Source organism: Capricornis sumatraensis, chromosome 12 (genome assembly GCF_032405125.1).
Source record: "Capricornis sumatraensis isolate serow.1 chromosome 12, serow.2, whole genome shotgun sequence".
NCBI classification, from domain to species: Eukaryota; Metazoa; Chordata; class Mammalia; order Artiodactyla; family Bovidae; genus Capricornis; species Capricornis sumatraensis.
In genome coordinates, this window is record NC_091080.1 from 40,254,548 (window position 1) to 40,273,954 (window position 19,407).

A 19,407-nucleotide genomic window follows, 5' to 3' on the forward strand; every position below is an offset into this window, starting at 1 on the left:
TCCAGCACAGTTAAAATGCTGGCTAATTTGATTGTTTAAATCACCACTAGATTTTAGGTACCTTATAAGCTGATAAATGGATCTTTATTTCTGACTGAAAGTATATATTGTGTGTTGTGGAAGATCGGTTTTGTGCGTAAGGAGGGCAGAGGATATATACTTCTGCTCCATGTGGTAGAAAATGTCATCTGTTTTCATTGCTTAAACAGAGCAGTTAGTCCTAAGCTGTGCCCAAGACCATCCATGTTTGTCTTCTGCCAGGGCCTCTCCAGATGTCCCAGGCAATTCCTTGTTGTCTGAGCCCATTGTTAGCCCAGCTCTGAGTACCTCTGATACCTTTGAGACATTCTGTAAAGTGATTCATCATTTCAGTTTTTTCTGTCTATAAAATGAAACATGTCAAATGCACCATGATTTTACAGTGACAGTTGAACTTCTCTTTTGATGGGAAGAGTTTCATGTACATTATTAGCTGATGATATTTTATAAGAAAGTATTTCAATCTGATAACTCACAGTACATCCTTTGGAATTCCAGGGAGTGCTGATGGTTGGGCCCCCGGGCACTGGTAAGACCATGCTGGCTAAAGCCGTGGCCACTGAGTGTGGCACGACCTTCTTCAACGTCTCCTCCTCCACGCTGACGTCGAAATATAGAGGCGAGTCTGAGAAGCTGGTTCGTCTGTTGTTTGAAATGGTGAGTGATGATGTGTTTGGATTTCAGGGTCCTATTTGTATAGGCACATGGTATCCCTGTTACCTAGATCCATTCACCTAGGTGTCTTTTTAAAAAAGGTCAGGTGTCGTTGTTTCAGAGTTCTCGACACGGGTAAGACATGGGGTGGTGAGTTTTGTGGAGTGGCTCATGTGTCTTCAGCTTGCATTCCTCCCTGAGGTTGAAGCTCTGCGGCATCCCATCCAGGCAGGGTAGAAGAGACTTGGGAAATGTATGTAGTTTGCAGGATATTTCTGGCTCTCTAATGAGCTGATTAAGCAGAAGTATATTTTAATATATATTTTGAAAACCAATTAGGAATTGATCTGTCATTAAAGTTTGTTCCTTTTTCATAAACATTTGCAATAGTTACTTAGAAATGTATATTTGAGGATACATTGATGATTTATCTTTAGGAGCGTTTTGTATTATGGAAATTTTCAAACACAGAAGTAGAGAGATAGGACCATGAATCCTCGTGTATCTGTCACCTGACTTTACCAACCGTATAACTTATCTTTTATTTTTAGGATTTTCCTTTTTTTGATATGATTAACATATCAGTAACCAAAGAGTGGCATTAAAGCAGTGAGAAATTTCTGCTCTTTTTTACTGTTGTTTTAGGTGGAGGAAAATGGCATTTTAGAAATTCAGTTTATTTTATGAGATCATTAAATGATCTTTCAAATATTTTCACAAAGGCTAGGTTTTATGCCCCAACCACGATCTTCATCGATGAGATAGATTCTATCTGCAGTCGAAGAGGAACCTCTGATGAACATGAGGCAAGTCGCAGAGTCAAGTCTGAGCTGCTCATTCAGATGGATGGTAATTGATACTTAATTAATGCCTCAAAACTATTCTAGTTCCTTTTTGAATTTTGTATAGGTTGATTTTTTGGAAATTCTCAGTGAATGGACCAGAAGACCACTGGAGTTTATTTGTTCATCCACCCAATTGTTTGTTTCTTCATGCACTCAGGAGGCATCTGCTGCATACTTGTACTGTTTCAGGTTCTGAGGTTACAAAGAAAAGGAATGTCCTGGCCTTCAAGGGGCTTACTGTTCAGAGATGTGGTCCAGGGTCCCAGAGGTCTTTAAAACTCCTAAAAGGTGTGCAAATGCTGAACTATTTTCATAGTAATATCAAGATGTTACTTACTTTTTTCACTCTCATTCTTTTGTAAGTTAAACAGTGGAGACTTTCAGAGGGTATAAGACATGTAGAATATCACAGTAGGTGAAAGGCTGAAGCAGATATGAGAATCCACCTCTTCTCTGTTGAGTCATACATTAGAGATTTGCAGAAATGCAAAAAAAAAAAAAACCAGCCTTCTTACTAATTTTTTTTGGTTTTAAAAAAGTTATTTTTCATAAAATGTGTTAATTATGTTAATAAATAATGTATTTTTATTGTTAAAATGAACTAATATTTTTTAAGTCTCAGTATTAGTTTTTAATAATAAGTGTTGAATATTGATATACTCCACGCACACAAAAACTCTTTGAAGCTCAGTAATCTTCAAAGGTGTAAAAAGGATTCTGGGGCCAAAAAGTTTGAGAACCACTGTTATAGCTGAGAAGCAGGCACTTCATAGACAATTATAATATATCGCTAGTTCTGTAGTAGAACTAAACTCTGAGTGTAGTGAAAACACAGTAGGAGGGGTACCACCCGGACGAAGGGAGTCACAGAAGGGAATGGCCAAGGGGCTTTGAAGTATTGGCAGAAGTTATTCAGATTAAGAAGGAAAGGCTTTGGGGAGCAATTGGAGGAAGAGAGTAATGGGCCCAGAGCTACTCTTTAGAGATGTGACTCTCATTGCCAGGCACTGTAAGAGGTATAAAATAATTCAGTACTAGGAGGCCCTTCCCTCAGTGAGTTTACCATTTTTGTGTCTGTTCAAGTATAAAAGAAAGGAATGTCTGTGTTGTATTTTTTTGCAAGGAGGGATATGGAGCAAAACACACAAAACATTTAAAAACATCACCAAATACAAATTTAGTAGCTGAATTTTATTGCTGAGTATTTGTGACCATTAGTTGGACAGCTTAACTCTTTATAATAATGATTGAAATAAGAGTTTAGTAATTTATTAAGGAAATACCATTAAATTAAGTTGTTTTAATCTACTACTTTGTTATATCAGACTCAAAATTCATATCAATAAAGTTTGTGAGTTTTTGATAATTTTTTTTGTTTATTGTTTATTTTCCAGAGTTTCCATTCTGTAAACCTGGTTTTTTGTTCTAAAATTTTAATTCTGAGAAGATAGACCCTGTGTACATATATTTGGTTTTGTGTAAAAAGAAATGGTTATTTTCAGTAACAATTGATTATTACATTCATTCTTAAATTTCTTATTTTTTCTCAGTCACTTATATATTAGAAGGCCAAAATTATTGCAGTATAATGTCTCTCAAAATTATGATTGTATGCTAGTATTAAATAAATGTGAACCCTATTCTGTTCTCCTTTTTGAGAAAAACAGTAATAACTAAAAAATTCATGATTTAAAAAAAAATAAAGTGGTAAAACAGCATAATCTCCCTTGCCTCCTCTTTGCAGAGGAAAAACACACAAAAAAGATTACAGAAAAAAATTAGGTTTTCTTATCAGATTAGACTTCTGCAATAGACTATGGGAATTCTTCTACCTCTTTGTCTTCTCTGTGGATCTGTCTGGTTTTCTGATACCACACAGGTGAGAAGGACCACATCATGTTTGTCACTGAGCCTCCCACCAAGCCTATAGCTGATGCTTAGAAGTACTGGTTGAATGAAAGAATAAGGGACTGTAAGAAAAATGCTCTTCTTTACCCTTGTTGTCCATAGGAGTTGGAGGGGCTTTGGAGAATGATGATCCTTCCAAAATGGTCATGGTATTGGCTGCCACTAATTTCCCATGGGACATTGATGAAGCATTGCGGAGGAGATTAGAAAAAAGGATATATATACCTCTGCCAACAGGTATGATGCCTTCCTTTTCTTCTATTTTGATCTTTCTTTTACTCCATGTTACCTTTCTCTGTTTCTCTAAGTCCTCATTCTTTTGGCATTCTGCTTATAGAAGTTTATAAATAACCAATTTGCTATTTTGGAGACAGAGGCTACAGTGAAGTTTCTTACATTCAGGGTGGTGGTGTTTTTTTCCCCCATGGAACATGCTTTATTTTATGGAACACTAATACAACCCTGTTAGGTAGGGAGTGTTGATCCCGCTTCACAGCTGACCAGTGTTCGCGAGGTCCCAGACCCAGATGTAATAGCTGATATTTGTGAGCTTATACTGTGCTCTCTGCTGTCTTAGCTCCTCGATGTACTTACCCAGTACTCCTGTGTGAGAGAAAATATATAGTTAGAAAGATAATTGATGACAGAAATTTTATAAACTGCTGAGGAAAGCTTAGCTTGTGGGGAAAGATACGAGTTGATGGTACAAAGGCATAGATTCAGCTTTCTTTGAAATATTGGAGAACATAGAGCTGGTTGACTATTGAGATATTTTTTTCCTAAACTTATTTTCCTGTATGAAAAGGTTATGTCCATCGTGGGTAATGGCTTGTAGGTGCTTCTCTTTGCTCACTACTAGTCTGAACATGTGTACCTCGTGACTATAGGACTGGAGAAATTGCTTTCTCCTCAAGGGCTCCCAAACGAAGACTCGTAATCAGAACTCCACTATTTCTGACTTCTTCCATCCGTGTTAATTAATTTCACAGGTGTTTGTTTAGCTCTTTGCTATTTGAAGGACATTTATTATTAGGGATTACTAGGTATCGTGTCGGTATAAAGATGTGTGACCCTTGTCCTCAGAGTGTTCCTGTATGGTTGGAAGGGAGCCATACACCTACCCAGTTTAACTGCAGTGAAACCAGGGAGTGCGCGATACTGGGGTTGCGCAGTCTTTTGGGGTGGAAATGAAGAATAGTAAATTCTGACCGAGGTGCTGAGGGGAGAGGAAGTTGCATTTTTCACTGAATTTCCATAGAGAAGGATGGAAACAGAGGCATGGCTGCTTGAAAATGAGTAGACAGCTATTGTGGGATAATCTGGTGGGATAGAAGGGTGTGGAATCTGCTGGGCAAAGGGCATGGAAGAGACAGAACCACAAAGAAATGTGGGAAGACAACAGGCCTGAAAGATTGGTTTAGAAATCTAGAGTAAAAGGAATGGAAAGAAAAGTAGATTTAGAAAGTTAAAAAAATTGAAGGACATTTTATGAACAAAATCTATGACATGAAAAGACGTTTTTAGTTGGAAAAGGCAAGAAGTACAGGAATGAAAATAGATAAAACAAGAAAAGCCACCCAAAAAGGCATATTGTAAGTTATGTAATTTACATAAAGAAATATGTAGATTTCTTTAAGATTGAGAGGCAATTAGAACTTGATGGCAAGGAAAGGCAGTGGATGGGTTACTCTTGCCATTGCAAACAGTCTTGTTTTGCTCACAGTGTGTGGCTCAGGAATTTGGATAGGGCACCGCAGGGATGCTGTGTGTGTGTCCCCTCATGTCTGGGGTCACAGCTGGAAGGTCAGCAGAGGAGGTGACTCCATGCTGGAGCCTGACTTATCTGGAATGTCTCCACCTGGGGCGGAGGCCTGGGGCCTCAGGTGGAGCACCTCTGTGTGTTACTCGGGGTTATTCCACGTGGCCCGGGCTTGTTCAGGCATGGCGGCCTCAGCTGATCACGTTTCATACAGGGTAGCTCAGGGCCCCAGGTGTGATTGTTCCACTGGAAAAGGTCGACAGTGCAGTTTTTTTGAGCTGGCCGTGAAGGTCAGGTAGTGTCACCTCTTGGTACCCTGGGTAGAAGCGTTTACAAGCCCACCCATTTTCAAGTGGAGGGGAATGAGACCACCAGTGGGTGGGGATGGACACCACGTTGTAGAAGTGCATGTGGGTGAGAGGCTGTCACACCATCTTGGTGACTACAGTCTGGCGTGGCCAACAGAAGGAGGAAGTCAGGTCACAGGCTTGGGTGGAGCTTGGCCACTCACTGAATACTTGATGCATTTGAATGACGGCAGCAACTCCTGTCGGCCTGACAACCGCCTTTCTCCAGCACCTTCATTTAGTTATGCTTTGCTTTTAGACTCAACACCCTAAACCACCAGGGCATCACAGAGTCTCTTAGACTCCAAATGATTCTTATTTCCTATCACATCAGGGTTAGAGCACTTCTTTTAAGCTCTCTTTTCAATACCTATCTTTCTTTTTTTGTGTCTGTTTGCATTTCTTAGTATTCTGTTGCACTTTTCTACTTATATTTTTTTCCACGCGTGCTTCTTCCTACCTTCATGTCATGGTTTACAGTGCTCTCATTTCCCATGGTGTTTTCTCTCTTCCTTTCTATTTAAACTTTTTTGGTTTTTCTGAGTCAGTGCAAACACACCAGTTCTTTAAGGTCTTCTTTGCCCTGGCCCCTCTCCCTGGTGGGCTCCACTCCCTTGGCCATTTCCTCTGTGTTGTCCGTCTCCCAGTTGGTCCTTTATAGAAGGGCTCTGGCTTTCTCTGTCTCCCTCTAGTCCTGTTTGTTGATTGACTGGGGGTGGTGGGACAATGACCACTTACTGCGTGCTGCCTGTGGGCTGCGCCTTTCAGGTATTAGCTCATGGCGCGAGGCTCGTGAGGTCGCTTCTCTTCTCACCTTTCCTCGTCAGAGCCTGAAGCCCTGAGGGTTAGGTGTCCTCCCAGGGCAGCAGAGCTGGATGTGTGCCCGGCCCTGGAGCACATGCTGGTTACCCGCCCTGCTGGACGGCCTCGGATACTCGAGAAGAATTGTTACTACAAGTGTGTGATCCATCTGACAGTGTTTATTTAAATTTCAAATGTGTACTAACTTGGTCATGTAGCGTTGACAGTTTTTTATACTATTGTTACTACATTAACCCCTCATTAAATCCTTTTACAATGTTATTAAGTATCATTAATTGGGTTTTATAGAGATGATAAATCCTACTTAGACTCTTCTAACAAATCACGGATAGAACCAGTGTCAGAAGTTACTTTCCCCACGTCATGGTCACTGGGGGAGAGGAGCATGCTTCCTACTGAGCTTCAGGCCCTCACGTAGGAGCAGGCTTAGGCCCCAGAGTTCCTTGAAGTTGGCTGTTGGGAGTTTTATTTCTGTGGAAGAACACGTTAGGTTAAACTCAGTGTTTTAAGTTCTTAGCTCAGGCCACAGTAAAACATTCTGGTTTACAAACACAGTGATGTTCTAGTACTGGGACTAAAAGAGCAAAATGATGTTCATCCACTAACATCCACCTGCTGTGTGTGGAGTGCTACCAACTGCATTGGAGCCTAGAGTTTCAACTTAAGAGTTTAGCGGGGACACAGTTCAGCCCATAATATCCATTATGTGGTCATACCACAATTCCCCATCATGTTATTTGATGGATGTTAATGCTTATTTCCAGGTTTAGGCTGCTGTGCTGCTCTGAACGTTCTTCTATATGCTGTAGTGGTGCCAGTGCCTAAGTTTCCTTAGGCCATGATGGAGCATTCCATCCTAGGAGCGAATTGCTGGGTTGTGTAACATAGCTGAAACATCAGCAGATAAATCCAGTCTGTCTTCCAAAGTGGTTGGTCTATGTACACTCCTCCCAGCAGCATATGAGAGCTCCCATAGTGTACATTTCTCCATTGCCTAGTCTTGTCAGACCTCTAAATGTGTACCAGTGCTTATTGTGGTTTACTTTGTCTTTCCTTTACTATTAAGGAACTTGAACATCTTTTCCTTTATTGATTGGCCATTTGGATTTTGTGATACATGTGTTCAAGTTTTTTGCCCATTTTTCTATTAGGTGGTCTGACTTTTTCATACTGATTTGTAGGAATTCTTTAACTATTTTAAATATAAGTTTTTTGTTTAGTCTGTTGTAAGTATTTCTCAAACTCTGTAGATTGTGTGTTTTCACCGAGTTTATAAGCCATGTCTTTTGATAAACAGGAGTTCCTGATTTTAATATGGTCAGTTTATTAGTCTTTTTGTTTGTAATCGATTTCTTTTATGTCTTATGAATACTTACTCTGAGGTCATTAGGATAGATTCCTGCTTTATCTTCTGAAATGCTTATGAATTTGCATCTTATATTTAGATCAGTAATACATCTGGCACTGATTTTTATGTATGGTGAGGTATGACCCAATTTCATTTTTTCCTTCTGTGAATAGTCACTTCTGGTGTCATTTATTGAGAAGACACCTTTTTCTCCCACTGCCTGAATCAGGTGTCCACACCGTATGCCCTGCTCTGCTTCTGGACTTCCTGGTCTCTATCCTGGATCTGCTCGTCTGCCTCTGCAGGAGCGTTACAGAGATTTGAATCTTATTGCTCTGTAGTAGAGCAGTTCCTCCCACCTTGCCTTTTTTCTTCCAGAGTGTCTTGGTTATTCTTGGTTCTTTCCATTAACATTTTCATATCTATCTGCCTGTCAGGTTCAAATGTACCTGATGGAATGTTTTATTTGAATGCCTTAACTCTGTAAGATCATCTGCGGGAGAATTGTCAGTGTCGTGAAAGACAGCACAAACAGAACAACACTGGGGAACTGTTTTAGACTGAAGAAAACTAAGGAGACAGTAACTTAATGCCATCTGTAATTTAGGTCTTTAAGAAAGGAATGGAAGCCTGGGACAAATGTGGACATTTCAGTCTGGATTGTGTATTAGATAATCCTCGCGTACCAGTGTTAAACTTCCTGCTTAGTGAGATGATTGTATGGATACCTTTGTTCCTAGGAGACACTGCTGAGTAATTTAAGGCACAGTGTTGTGATGCCTCTAGCTCCTCACAGCTGATAAGGTAGGGGATTCAAGGAGAAGGCAAGGGGGTGATGACTGGGTGACAACTGGGGGATCTAAAGAAAGGTAGATGGCATTCACTGATTCTGTTTTTACTTGAAAATTTTAAATTTTCAAAATAAAAATTGAGAGAACTAAATTTCATTTTGCCTATTAGAAAATAATAGAGAGCCACATCTGAACTAATTTTGCATCATTTTAGTGGACTGTATTAAGCAGATTTGCCACAAAAACTGGTGGTAATACAGCAAGATTGGTTATATTAAAAAGTCTGTAGTTTGTTTCAACTTACTTCATACACATTTTCAGTCACATTGGAACAACGAATGTCTGTGAGCTGGCTCTTCATTAAAAAAATATATATATTAATAAGCATTTTGTGCCAATTGCTGATTTCTAGGAAAAGAAAACTAGATTTAAAAAAAAATACCGATTAGAGTTCTAGAAAGCTTTTCCTGTGTCATACTAGAAGATGAGCAGAGTAACTCAGGAATTATACTCCATGCACTCTAATTTCATAAAACTAGGCTAAATAAATTTTTGTTTTTACAAAAGCATTTCTGGTGCTAGAATGCTAATGTTTTTTATTTTTCATAAAGGATCTCAGACCCTTTGTTCTCATGGCAAGTGTCTTCACAATCTTCTAGGAAAACTCCAAGGTTTGTTTCAGTTATTAGTCATTGCAGCTAAGGCCCACAGGAAGTTACATGATTCCACGAGTCATGGGGTAATTCAGTAATTATCTGTGGGCTCAGTTATTTCCTCTTCTTTACATTAGACTCTGCTTCTTTTCCTGAATGTTAGTAGATGATTTCTGAACAAAATGGTTTGTAAAGTAAAATATCTAACAATAGCAAAAAAATCTTTTAACAGCAAAAGGGAGAACTGAGCTTCTGAAAATCAGTCTTCGTGAAGTTGAGCTGGATCCAGATATTCAACTGGAAGATATAGCAGAGAAAATTGAGGGGTACTCTGGTGCTGATATAACTAACGTTTGCAGGTATTTTTTTTCTTTCATGATCTGTGACCTTTTTGTATTGGTTGTTTTCTGTGAAACTTCACTGGTCATTGTTAGATGAATAGTTACATAACAATATGTTCAACTTGTATAGCCTTTGATTTTTAAGAAATTGTTTTGCCTAACTTGGTAATAATAACTTTGACAACCTGAGATTATTTAGCCCTAAACTGGAGCCTCGCTACATCAACATAAAATAATAACATTTAGTTTGAGTTGGCATTATTTTACTACACACAGATGAAGAAAAGTGATCAATTTAATATATATATATGTAAATATCCCTTTCAGTTTAGTAACATAACTTTTAGACAGTTCACATCACTCAAGAGGATTTTTTTTAGTACTTTCCTGACAGCACTTAAATTGACATCAGTAAAAACTGTGATACCTATGTTATTCATTTTTTCTACGGTTACTTTTCTGTGTGCATCTAAGTTTAGTGGCACTCAGTAAGCTCATAATAGCTTCTACTATTACTATAGTAAAATGTATAAAAATGTGAACTTTTGATTGGCTTGGCTGCCTGTTAGCTATCTTGTGAGCAGTCATTGTCTGCTTAACCTGCATAATTATTTACAAGTGATCAAATAGAGTTGAAAATAGGATCTGGAGAAGCCAGATTTTACTTCTTCACTTGCCCACAAATACTCCCTGTGGGAACTCCATATCTACTGTGTGTACATATATTCATGCTCGAGGGAGAAAGGTTCTTGACTTTTCTTCCTCTGCTTAGATTATAGACAAACTGGCATAAGATTTAAGTTATCCTAACATTAGCCTTATATTTATTTCCAAGTCCGCAATTCAGTATTTCATAATTCCCCTTCAGTTTCCTAGACTTTTGGGCTGTCTGTCAAGAGCAAGTGAGGGAAAAGAAAATTCAGCACCATCTGAGCCCAACCTAGACTTTTAGGATTCACCAGCAGTCCCTTTTATGGTTAAGTCCTTAGCATCCTGTCTTCACCTTTCCTGAACCCTCAGAATGTCTCTGAAGTGGAAAATTCTGAGCAGCATTGTAAAAACATGTAAAAATGATCTTTTGAATGTGTTCCGTTAACTTTATCATAATTGATGTGTCTGAAACATTCACAGCAGTAAATTCTCATGATCCTGGTCTGTTTTTAGGGATGCATCCTTAATGGCCATGAGACGGAGAATCAATGGTCTCAGCCCAGAAGAGATCCGTGCCCTCTCTAAAGAGGAGCTTCAGATGCCCGTGACCAGAGGAGACTTTGAGCTGGCTCTTAGGAAAATCGCAAAGTCTGTCTCTGCAGCAGACTTAGAGAAATACGAAAAGTGGATGGCAGAATTTGGATCTGCTTGAATTTCTGTCAGCTCTTTCATTTCTGGTATTTTTGTCTATAAAATGTGAAGAAATTCCAGCAATTTTTTTTTTTTAAACAGGTTTAGAACTTTTCAAAGGAAAACAATTAAAACCACAAAGAGTACACATGTAGTTGAGAAATAAGAAAAGCCTACATAGAAAGCCTGACATTCACATATCCATGCGTTACTATTGCACACCCACACCAGAGTATGGAGGGCTGAAGAAAGTGACCCATGTGCTGTTATAGAAACTTGTTTGCAGAACTCTAGAAGAAACTCTGTTTCTGACTTTGCATTTTTTTTTTTCCTCTTCTTTGCTCTGAACATGAAGGACCTGTTTCTGTTGACTTTTAGCATCAAAACTGGGTTTGTGTCAGATCTGTTCCTTGTTGTGAAGAGTGATAGTTTTGGAATAAATAATGAATCTGCTAGTTAAACCTTCAGCATTCAGCCAGTACTGTTAGAGGCTGTTACACCGTTTGAATGTTTACCTTCCCTTCCCTCACCATTTCCTCTACTAGCTATTTAATCACTTATTGAGCTTTGTGGGGGTGTATAGCTTCATGCTTTGTGGTTTTTGAATCATCTTGCCAGGTGGCTCCTCTGGTCTGGAGTATTTTTGCTGGCAGTACTTCATATTGGAAGGGCGGGAAAAATATGTTTGCATAAGACCTTCCTCTTCGTTCTAGACTTCTGAGTTTGTTTTCACTCTTCTTTCAATAAGTTCAACAGATCAACCCTTGCTCTAACATTGTGTTTTGCTGAATTTGCCTTTCGTATTCTAAATAAATGCTTTGGTATTCTAAACAAGTCCACTCTCTTGTGGCTAATGCAAAACAAAGCAAACTCTTTATGGTTTTCTGGACAGCTTGTTTATTAACAAAACAGCATCATGCGTAATGAATGATGTTCAGTTGAATATTTAGAAACCATTCCTTGTCTAGGTTGAGTGCCTGTATGCACACTAAGGTTAGGTTAGAAATCAGCCTTGCTCATTCACTTCAGCAGGAATTAGACAAGAAGGAGGCCAGAAAAAGAGAGGCTGTGTATCTAGTTTTGAGTAGCCAAATGTTAGTTTTAAAAAATTGCATTATTTTGACTGGGCAACCTATGCTTTGATAGTCAAGCTTTAAAAAAATTTGTATTGGATGGTATCCTGAATTTTCAATTTTAGACCGTAGCTAATAGTTTAACTAAAAATAATATAGCTTTTTTGACAGTTGAAGATAACTTAGCAACTTTCTTAGGAGCTTTTCCCCTACTAAGAACTATGTAATTTTTAGATAAGTCTGACTCTGACCTGCAGTATTCATCTGATGCTCTAAATCACCCTCCCCCTTTCCTCTGAGGCATAGATTAGAAGAGTTAAAATCATGAGATATCATGATTTTATTTTAATTGAATTAGTTCATCTTAATTCTTTTTATTCATGAACTTTTAAAATGAAGAAATAATCCCATTAACATAATCTTGCAGACTGTTGCCAGCCAGTAGCTTATTTTTTTTCATGAAGTCCTAGGGGTCATCATTAAAACCATAGTGTTTTGATTGCCAAAAGTTTTGTATATGTTAGTTGACTAGTTAGACCATATTTCTAGATTTTATGTTATTTGTCTTGGCTTCTGTTTCAATTTTTCCTGACTTCTTCATGCATAATAACATGGTAATTGTGGTTTTTTAAAAGACTGTCAGTTGATTAGTTCCTGGGAGCTTGTCTTCACTGTGTTCTGTCACTCGTGTGTGCTTTTTTACTTCCCTGGTTTCTCTGTCAGAGGATGGTGAATGCTTTGTATGTCTTAACCCCTTAAAGGATCCTGGCTCTAGCTAAGGAAAATGAAAGGCACCGTAACCTGTGTGTGCTTTGGAGAGATAATATATAAAAGTTTTTCTCTCTTCAAATTTGCTTTAAAATTAGAACTGGAATCCATTTGCTTGAACAATACAGCTATTATAGACCTGGCTGTTTACAAGAACCATTTTTGCCATTTCCCAAGCTACATGTTTATTGTGAACATGTACACATGTAATTATGGAGAACCTGTAAACCTGTTACATGTTTACTGCAAACATTTTGCTTGCATAATTCCTTCATTTTTAAAAGGAAATTAATATTCATGAAATGTGCCAGACAAATGGCTGAAACCTTCTATAAATCCAAGTAGAAAGTAGACGTTGGCGTCCCAGGTTTTGTCTTCTAGTGAGCAGCATCGTGAGCATTCCAGAATGACCAGATACATGCTGGGCTTGGACCTCTGTCTCCAGAAATGCCAGGACAGCTTGGAAGAAGTAGCATGCTATGTTCCAGCTGCCTGTGGGGGCTTTGTTTGGGCTCTGGAGATTGCACTTTTTATGATGTGATATTTGACTGTCAAAAAGTAGGCTGAAATCACTAATTATTCAAAAAAATGAGCAAGTGTCTGGTGAATCTACTGTAAACAAACATATAGCTGCTACACCAGGAAAAATACACCATCCAGATTTTCAATATAATTGTCACTTTTCCACTTTGCTATGTGTAGGCTGACTCTTTGAAACATGACATTATTGATGCTGTAGGTTTTGAACAGCTTGAGTTTGTTTGAATTCCTTTCTGGGAGGTTTCTGTATACGCCGCTGAATCCATGATGAGAATCATAAATCAGCTGACCCTGTTCTGTTTTTACTCTCCTGACCCCGAAGGACTTTGAGGTCCAGTGAAGGACGAGGCAGGCATTGCTTGTCCTGTGGGATTTGGCTCCTTCCGGGTTGTTTTGATCATTGAGTCTTGGCATAATAGATTCCCACACTTCGTTTCTCTTGCGAATTAGTAAGTCACCTTAGGGTATTTCCTGTGTGATAGGCATAGAATGCTAAGGGTAATTGCTGGCCTTTTCCAAGAAAGGGCCACTTAAACCACATAAGGAAGCAATGGTAATCATTCTTTTAACATTCGTTTTGTATCTTCTGTTCCATAACTGTTTTGATTGTATAGATTTGTTTATATGCTATATATACTACTTACTTTGTGATGTACATAATATTTATGTGAATTTAAAAATCTGTCACAATAGAAAAGGGTAGGAATTACAGTTGGAAGGCATATTGGAGGAATTCAGATATTTAAACCCCAAATGTTTTAGTCTCATTGCTGCTAACTTTTTTTTCAGAAAAAGCTAAAACCATATTATAATTACTGTGTTTACTTATTTATACTTTTAAATTAGGCTTTTTATACTTATTTATTTAATTTTTTAGGACATTTGCTTTTAATGTTGTTTTCTCTTGTGGAAACGATATGAATATTTAAAAAATAAAGCCCCTAAGTAACACTTATGTTTTTAAACATTCACAAATTGACAATAATTCTTTGCATTTTTATTAGTTTTTTTTGACTTTGAACAACTCTTTAACTTTAAGGATATTTCTAAATTTCCAGTTGACTTGTTAATAAAAACAGGAAAAATATGAAGGTAATGTCATCAGATTTAGTTTTTTTATTTTACCTTTCTCATTTCTTGATTGATTTTATTTTATATATATAAAAGTAACCTAGATTCTGCTTTGTCACCAGCAGTGTGTACGTTTCTGTACGTTTATGGAAATTTGGCACAACAAATAGGGAATTAATATGGAGGTTTTCCTCCTATGAAAGGACTCTGATTTTATGTTCAAAATTATAAAACACACTTTTGTTCTGCAAGCTCTAAAATGACTAAATATTGCCCTTTGGAAAACCTGAGTCTTTGCACATGTCATTTCCGGAGTCTACCTCAGTTCAGCAAGCTTAGTTTCACGTGGGAATGAACTGAACCATGTTGAAATTCAGTTCATCATCTAGGCAGATTTGTTTCTTGAATTGCTTCCTTCTCTCTCCTCTCTCACTACCTTTTTTTTTTTAACACTGAAAGATGCTAGTGGTTCTTCCTCTGGCAAAGCCACACCCTCCAGGTGAAGCCTCTGCGAATGTCTACATTAGTCTTCCCACCTCTGTCACGGCGGCTTCACCACCTGTGCTTCCATTCAAGGAGAAGTTTCAGACACAATGCACCTTCTCAATAGCTTCATAAATACACACTGTTGTGGCAAGGACCTAACCCTTCCTGTACAAGGACCTGAGTGCTTTGTGACAACACACGGAGGTGGGCACGTGACACGTCCATTCACACGGCAGCAACTGATGCCCTTGGTTAACGCTGTGTGGACACAGCGTCCAGTAAGGTCGCTCTGTGCTGTGACCGTTGGTGTTCTGTTAAGATTTTCATTTCAGTGTCTGTGTCCCAGTGTTTTGAACCTAACTTAAAAAGATGTTTCCAAATTGTATTTATTAGATGTGCTTTTCCTTACATTTTGTGTGGCCACGTTGCTAGTTTCACGAGCTGAGCTGTGTCTGTACATAGAGTGTAATTTGGTAATAAATTTCTAGAGTGTGGCTTGTCTGTGTTTTCTTTGTGGTTCATGTTTGATCTACAGTCTCTAGTCCACTTTTTGCCACCAGTGGGAATAACAAATCCCTCGCAACAAGGGATGACTTTTTCCAGAGTTTTAGTTCTGATAAAATCACATATTGTAAACCCGTTATTTTGTGTTTGCCATGCATTATGCTAATAACTTCAGGGTTGATACAGGTAAGATAAGAATGGCTTTTCAGTTGATTCTGTTTTAACAACTACATTTGTCTTCCTTGTGTAGGACCATTTTGCAAAGTGGGTGTTCCATAAGGTGAATTTTCTGGGTGTCTTTGTCTTATTTTATGAATCCTCCAAAACTATTTTTTTTTAATTCACATGCTTTATTTTTTGAGCAGTTTTATGTTTACAGAAAAATTAAGCTTGTGTGTCAGTAGAGTTCTCATACACTTCTTCCATCCTCACCTCACCCTGCCATTTCCCCTTTTATCAGTATCTTCACTTCAGTGTGATTGACTTGTTTTAGTTGGGTCAATATTGATTATTACTAAAGTTCACAGTTTACATTTCACTTCACCAGGTTTGACAAAAGCATCATGTCGTAAACCCACCATTACAGTGTCACACGGATAGTGTCACTGACCCAAAATCCTCACCTTTACCCCTTCTCTTCACCCCTGCACCCAGTGATCTTTCTGCTGTGTCCACAGCTTGCCTTTTTCCAGGAGACCGCATAGCTGCAGTTGCACAGCACGTGCCCGTTTTAGACAGGCTTCTCTCACTTAGCCGTATGCATTTAAGATTTCTCCTTGTCTTTTTGTGGCTGATGGTTCATTTCTCTTCATCAGGGAATAATATTCCATTACATGGATGTGCCAGTCTGGTCACCCATCACCCACTGAAAGGACATCTTGGTTGCTCCCAGCCTTCAACATTCATGAACAAAACTGCTGTCAGCATTCCTGCTCAGCGTTTTGTGTGGATGTAAGTTTTCGGCTCATTTGAGTACATACTTGAGAGGACAGTTGCTGGAGTGTGTGGTTAAGTTATGTTCAGTTTTGTCAGAAACCGCCAGGCTGCCTTTCCAGGTGACTGCACCACTCGCATCCCCAGCAGCCGTGAGTGAGGGTCCCTGTGGCTTGGCATCCTCACGGGCATTTGGTGGTGTTGGGGTTCTCGTTGTGCCATGCTAACAGGGGTCTCCTGGGTTCTCAGTGCTGTTTCGATTTTGAATTCTCTAGTGACATGAGGTCAAACATCTTTTCATAATGCTTATCTACTTTTAATTGGCTTTCATTAAAAGCTTTCTAAAAGATGTCACACTTGTTCTCTGACTTTGTAAAACAGAGAATTTGAACATCACCTTCTCTTTGTGATTCAGTTTTCCTTGTGATGTGCCCCCCTCAGCAGCCAGTGGAGGGGCGAGCAAGCTTTTCTGCCTGTCACTCCGTGGTCTTTGAGTTGTGGCATTTGCTTTCATAGCATTTTTACTCTCTTGTTATCAGGCTGTCAACCTTTATTTCTCTTCCAGTTTCTGACCTGCAGTCTTTCAATGAACCTAATGGAAAGAAATACATTGTTAGACGTGTTAGAATTATGGGTAAATTAGGAGTACAGCCATTTAAGGGTGAGGAGTGATGGGGAGGTGTGTTGCTTGAGTGTTCAGTGTTTGTGTCGTTTCTCTAGGCTATCTGTGGCCTTTTGGCTTTATCTTTGGTTCCCAGAGTGTTCCAGGTAGACCCAAGTGTGAAGCAGTTATTTATGCATCATTATTTTGTCATGTTGTATGATATTTATAGCTGGAAGGCACCTAGCAACAACTTGATTCCACGGCTCCCCTTTCTTCCTTGCTGTGACTGTTGCGGATTTGATCTCTTAGAGGGTATAAAGGAAAAGAATGAGGTACAAAATTAATTAAGGACAAAAAGAGGACACACGCGTGGCTTGGGCCTTCTTCCCTTTAGTCCCTTCCACATTCTCCAGCGCTCGTGGCCAGTGCCGCCTCCCACCGTCCAGTGCTGTGCTGACTGCTACACAGCAGAGGACACGCGTGCTGGGGGTTTGCCTGGGCGGGGACTTCAGTTGCAAACAGTGAGGGAAGCCTTGCCTGGCCAGGGGCAGCTGCTGCTTGCAAACAGATGGGGAGAGAGGCAGGGTGGGCTCGAGTCTCCTCTGGCAGATCCCATCCACCCAGGTTCAGACTTGGGAGACTGGCACCCCGAGCTCTCCTCCCGGTCTGCCTGGGTGTCACCGTGGTCAGCTGCTCCCCGCCCAGCAGAGGCCGGGATTCACCAGCGACTCCTCCCCCTCCGATTCCCAGCCAGTCTTGCTCCTCCAGCCATGTGAGAGAGGGAGTTGAGAACACGTGTATTCGGTGCCCACGTCTCATCCTCTTTGTGATCCGAAAAGTCACAGCCAGCTCTTCCCCGATTTCTGATTTTCTAAGATCTTAGCACCTTTCCTGTGAGTTGTTGAGAGGCTCAGTAGTAGCCTCAGGCATTGAGACCTGAAATGGGGAGCAAATGATCTGGTCCAGGCCCTTCGTGTTATAGGTGAAGGAATGGAGCCCACGGAGAGTTTAAGATGTGTGTTCAGGATCACATTCTGAATTGGGAAACAGGACAGCTGTCTATTTCTCATTTTGATAAATGCTGCAGGTAAGGTATAAAGAAAGCATGCCAGACAGCAAGCACATTTATGAAGGGGCTTCAAACCTCTGCAGTGTGGTGCAGATAGAGATGGTTCATCCAAGTAGATGGTAGTTAAGAATAAGAAATACCAGATGAATTGACATCATACAGAACTGGCGCAGACATTTGTAATGTTTGCTGCACACTAGAACTTTTCCTTTATTGCTTTATTAAGTCCACACATTAGTTTTAAGATGTATTTACTATTATCCTTTTGTTTTGCAGAGGGCTTCCCTGATAGCTCAGTTGGTAAAGAATCCACCTTCAATGCAGGAGTCCCCAGTTTGATTCCTGGGTTGGAAAGATCTGCTGGAGAAGGGATAGGCTACCCACTCCAGTACTCTTAGGCTTTCCTTGTGGCTCAGCTGGTAAAGAATCCACCTGCAATTTGGGAGACCTGGGTTCAATCCCTGGGTTAGGAAGATCCCCTGGAGAAGGGAAAGGCTTCCCACTCCAGTATTCTGGCCTGGAGAATCCCGTGGACTGTATAGTCCACAGGGTCGCAAAGAGTCGGACACAACTGAGTGACTTTTCACGTTCTTGTTTTTTTTGCAGAAGCAGCAGATGAGGCTTATAGGGTGACTTGCTCTAGTCTTGTCTCCTAAGAAGCAGAAGAAGGAATGGAACCTAAGTTAGTTTACTTCCAAAGCCTAGGCCTTTGCCATATTCCAAACAGTGTTAAATGCAAAAGTTCTCAATTCTTGAAATAAATGTTAACATTCACCCATTTTTCTGAGGTTATTGATCACTGTTTAACTGTCCCTTTCCTGTAGTGCCTTTTTTTTTTTTAACCAAGAGACTTTTGGGCAGACTACAGTGATACATTCTTTTACAGTATTTATGTTTCCAATGATAGGAAGAAATAGTGGCTTGTGTTGTGGGATTAGCATGAATTTGGGGGACTTACATGGTCCAGTGGTTAAGAATCTGCCTTGTAATGTAAGAGACTCGGGTTTGATATCTGGTCATGGAACTGAGATCCACATTTTGTTCAGTTGCTGAGTCGTGCCTGACTCTCTGTGACCACATGGACCACAGCATGCCAGGCTTCTCTGTCCTCTACTCTCTCTCAGGATCCATTGAGTCAGTGATGCCAGTGAACCATCTCATCCTCTGTTGTCCCCTTCTCTTGCCCTTAATCTTTCCCAGCATCAGGGTCTTTTCCAGTGAGTCAGCTCTTCACATCAGGTGGTTAAAGTATTGGAGCTTCAGCTTCTGTATCAGTCCTTCCAATGAATATTCAGGGTTGATATCCTTTAGGATTGACTGGTTTGGTCTTCTTGCAGTCTAAGGGACTTGAGTCTTCTCCAGCACCACAGTTTGAAAGCATCAACTCTTCAGGTTTCAGCCTTCTTTATGGTTCAACTCACATCTTTACATGACTACTGGAAAAACCATAGCTTTGACTATACAGACCTTTGCCAGCAATGTCTCTGCTTTTTAATATGGTGTCTAGGTTT

At 39.7% G+C, this 19,407-nt stretch overlaps 1 protein-coding gene across 1 annotated transcript in view; it reads left to right on the forward strand.

The window, feature by feature from the left end:
- KATNAL1 (katanin catalytic subunit A1 like 1) overlaps positions 1 to 10,870 on the forward strand; it is a 36,569-nt gene extending 25,699 nt beyond the window's left edge. Inside the window, exons 6-10 of the mRNA XM_068984555.1 lie at positions 538 to 696; positions 1,416 to 1,542; positions 3,549 to 3,683; positions 9,399 to 9,525; positions 10,672 to 10,870. Coding sequence (XP_068840656.1) covers positions 538 to 696; positions 1,416 to 1,542; positions 3,549 to 3,683; positions 9,399 to 9,525; positions 10,672 to 10,870 — 747 coding nt within the window. The remainder of the gene's footprint in view (positions 1 to 537; positions 697 to 1,415; positions 1,543 to 3,548; positions 3,684 to 9,398; positions 9,526 to 10,671) is intronic.
- The last annotated feature ends 8,537 nt before the right edge of the window (positions 10,871 to 19,407 follow it).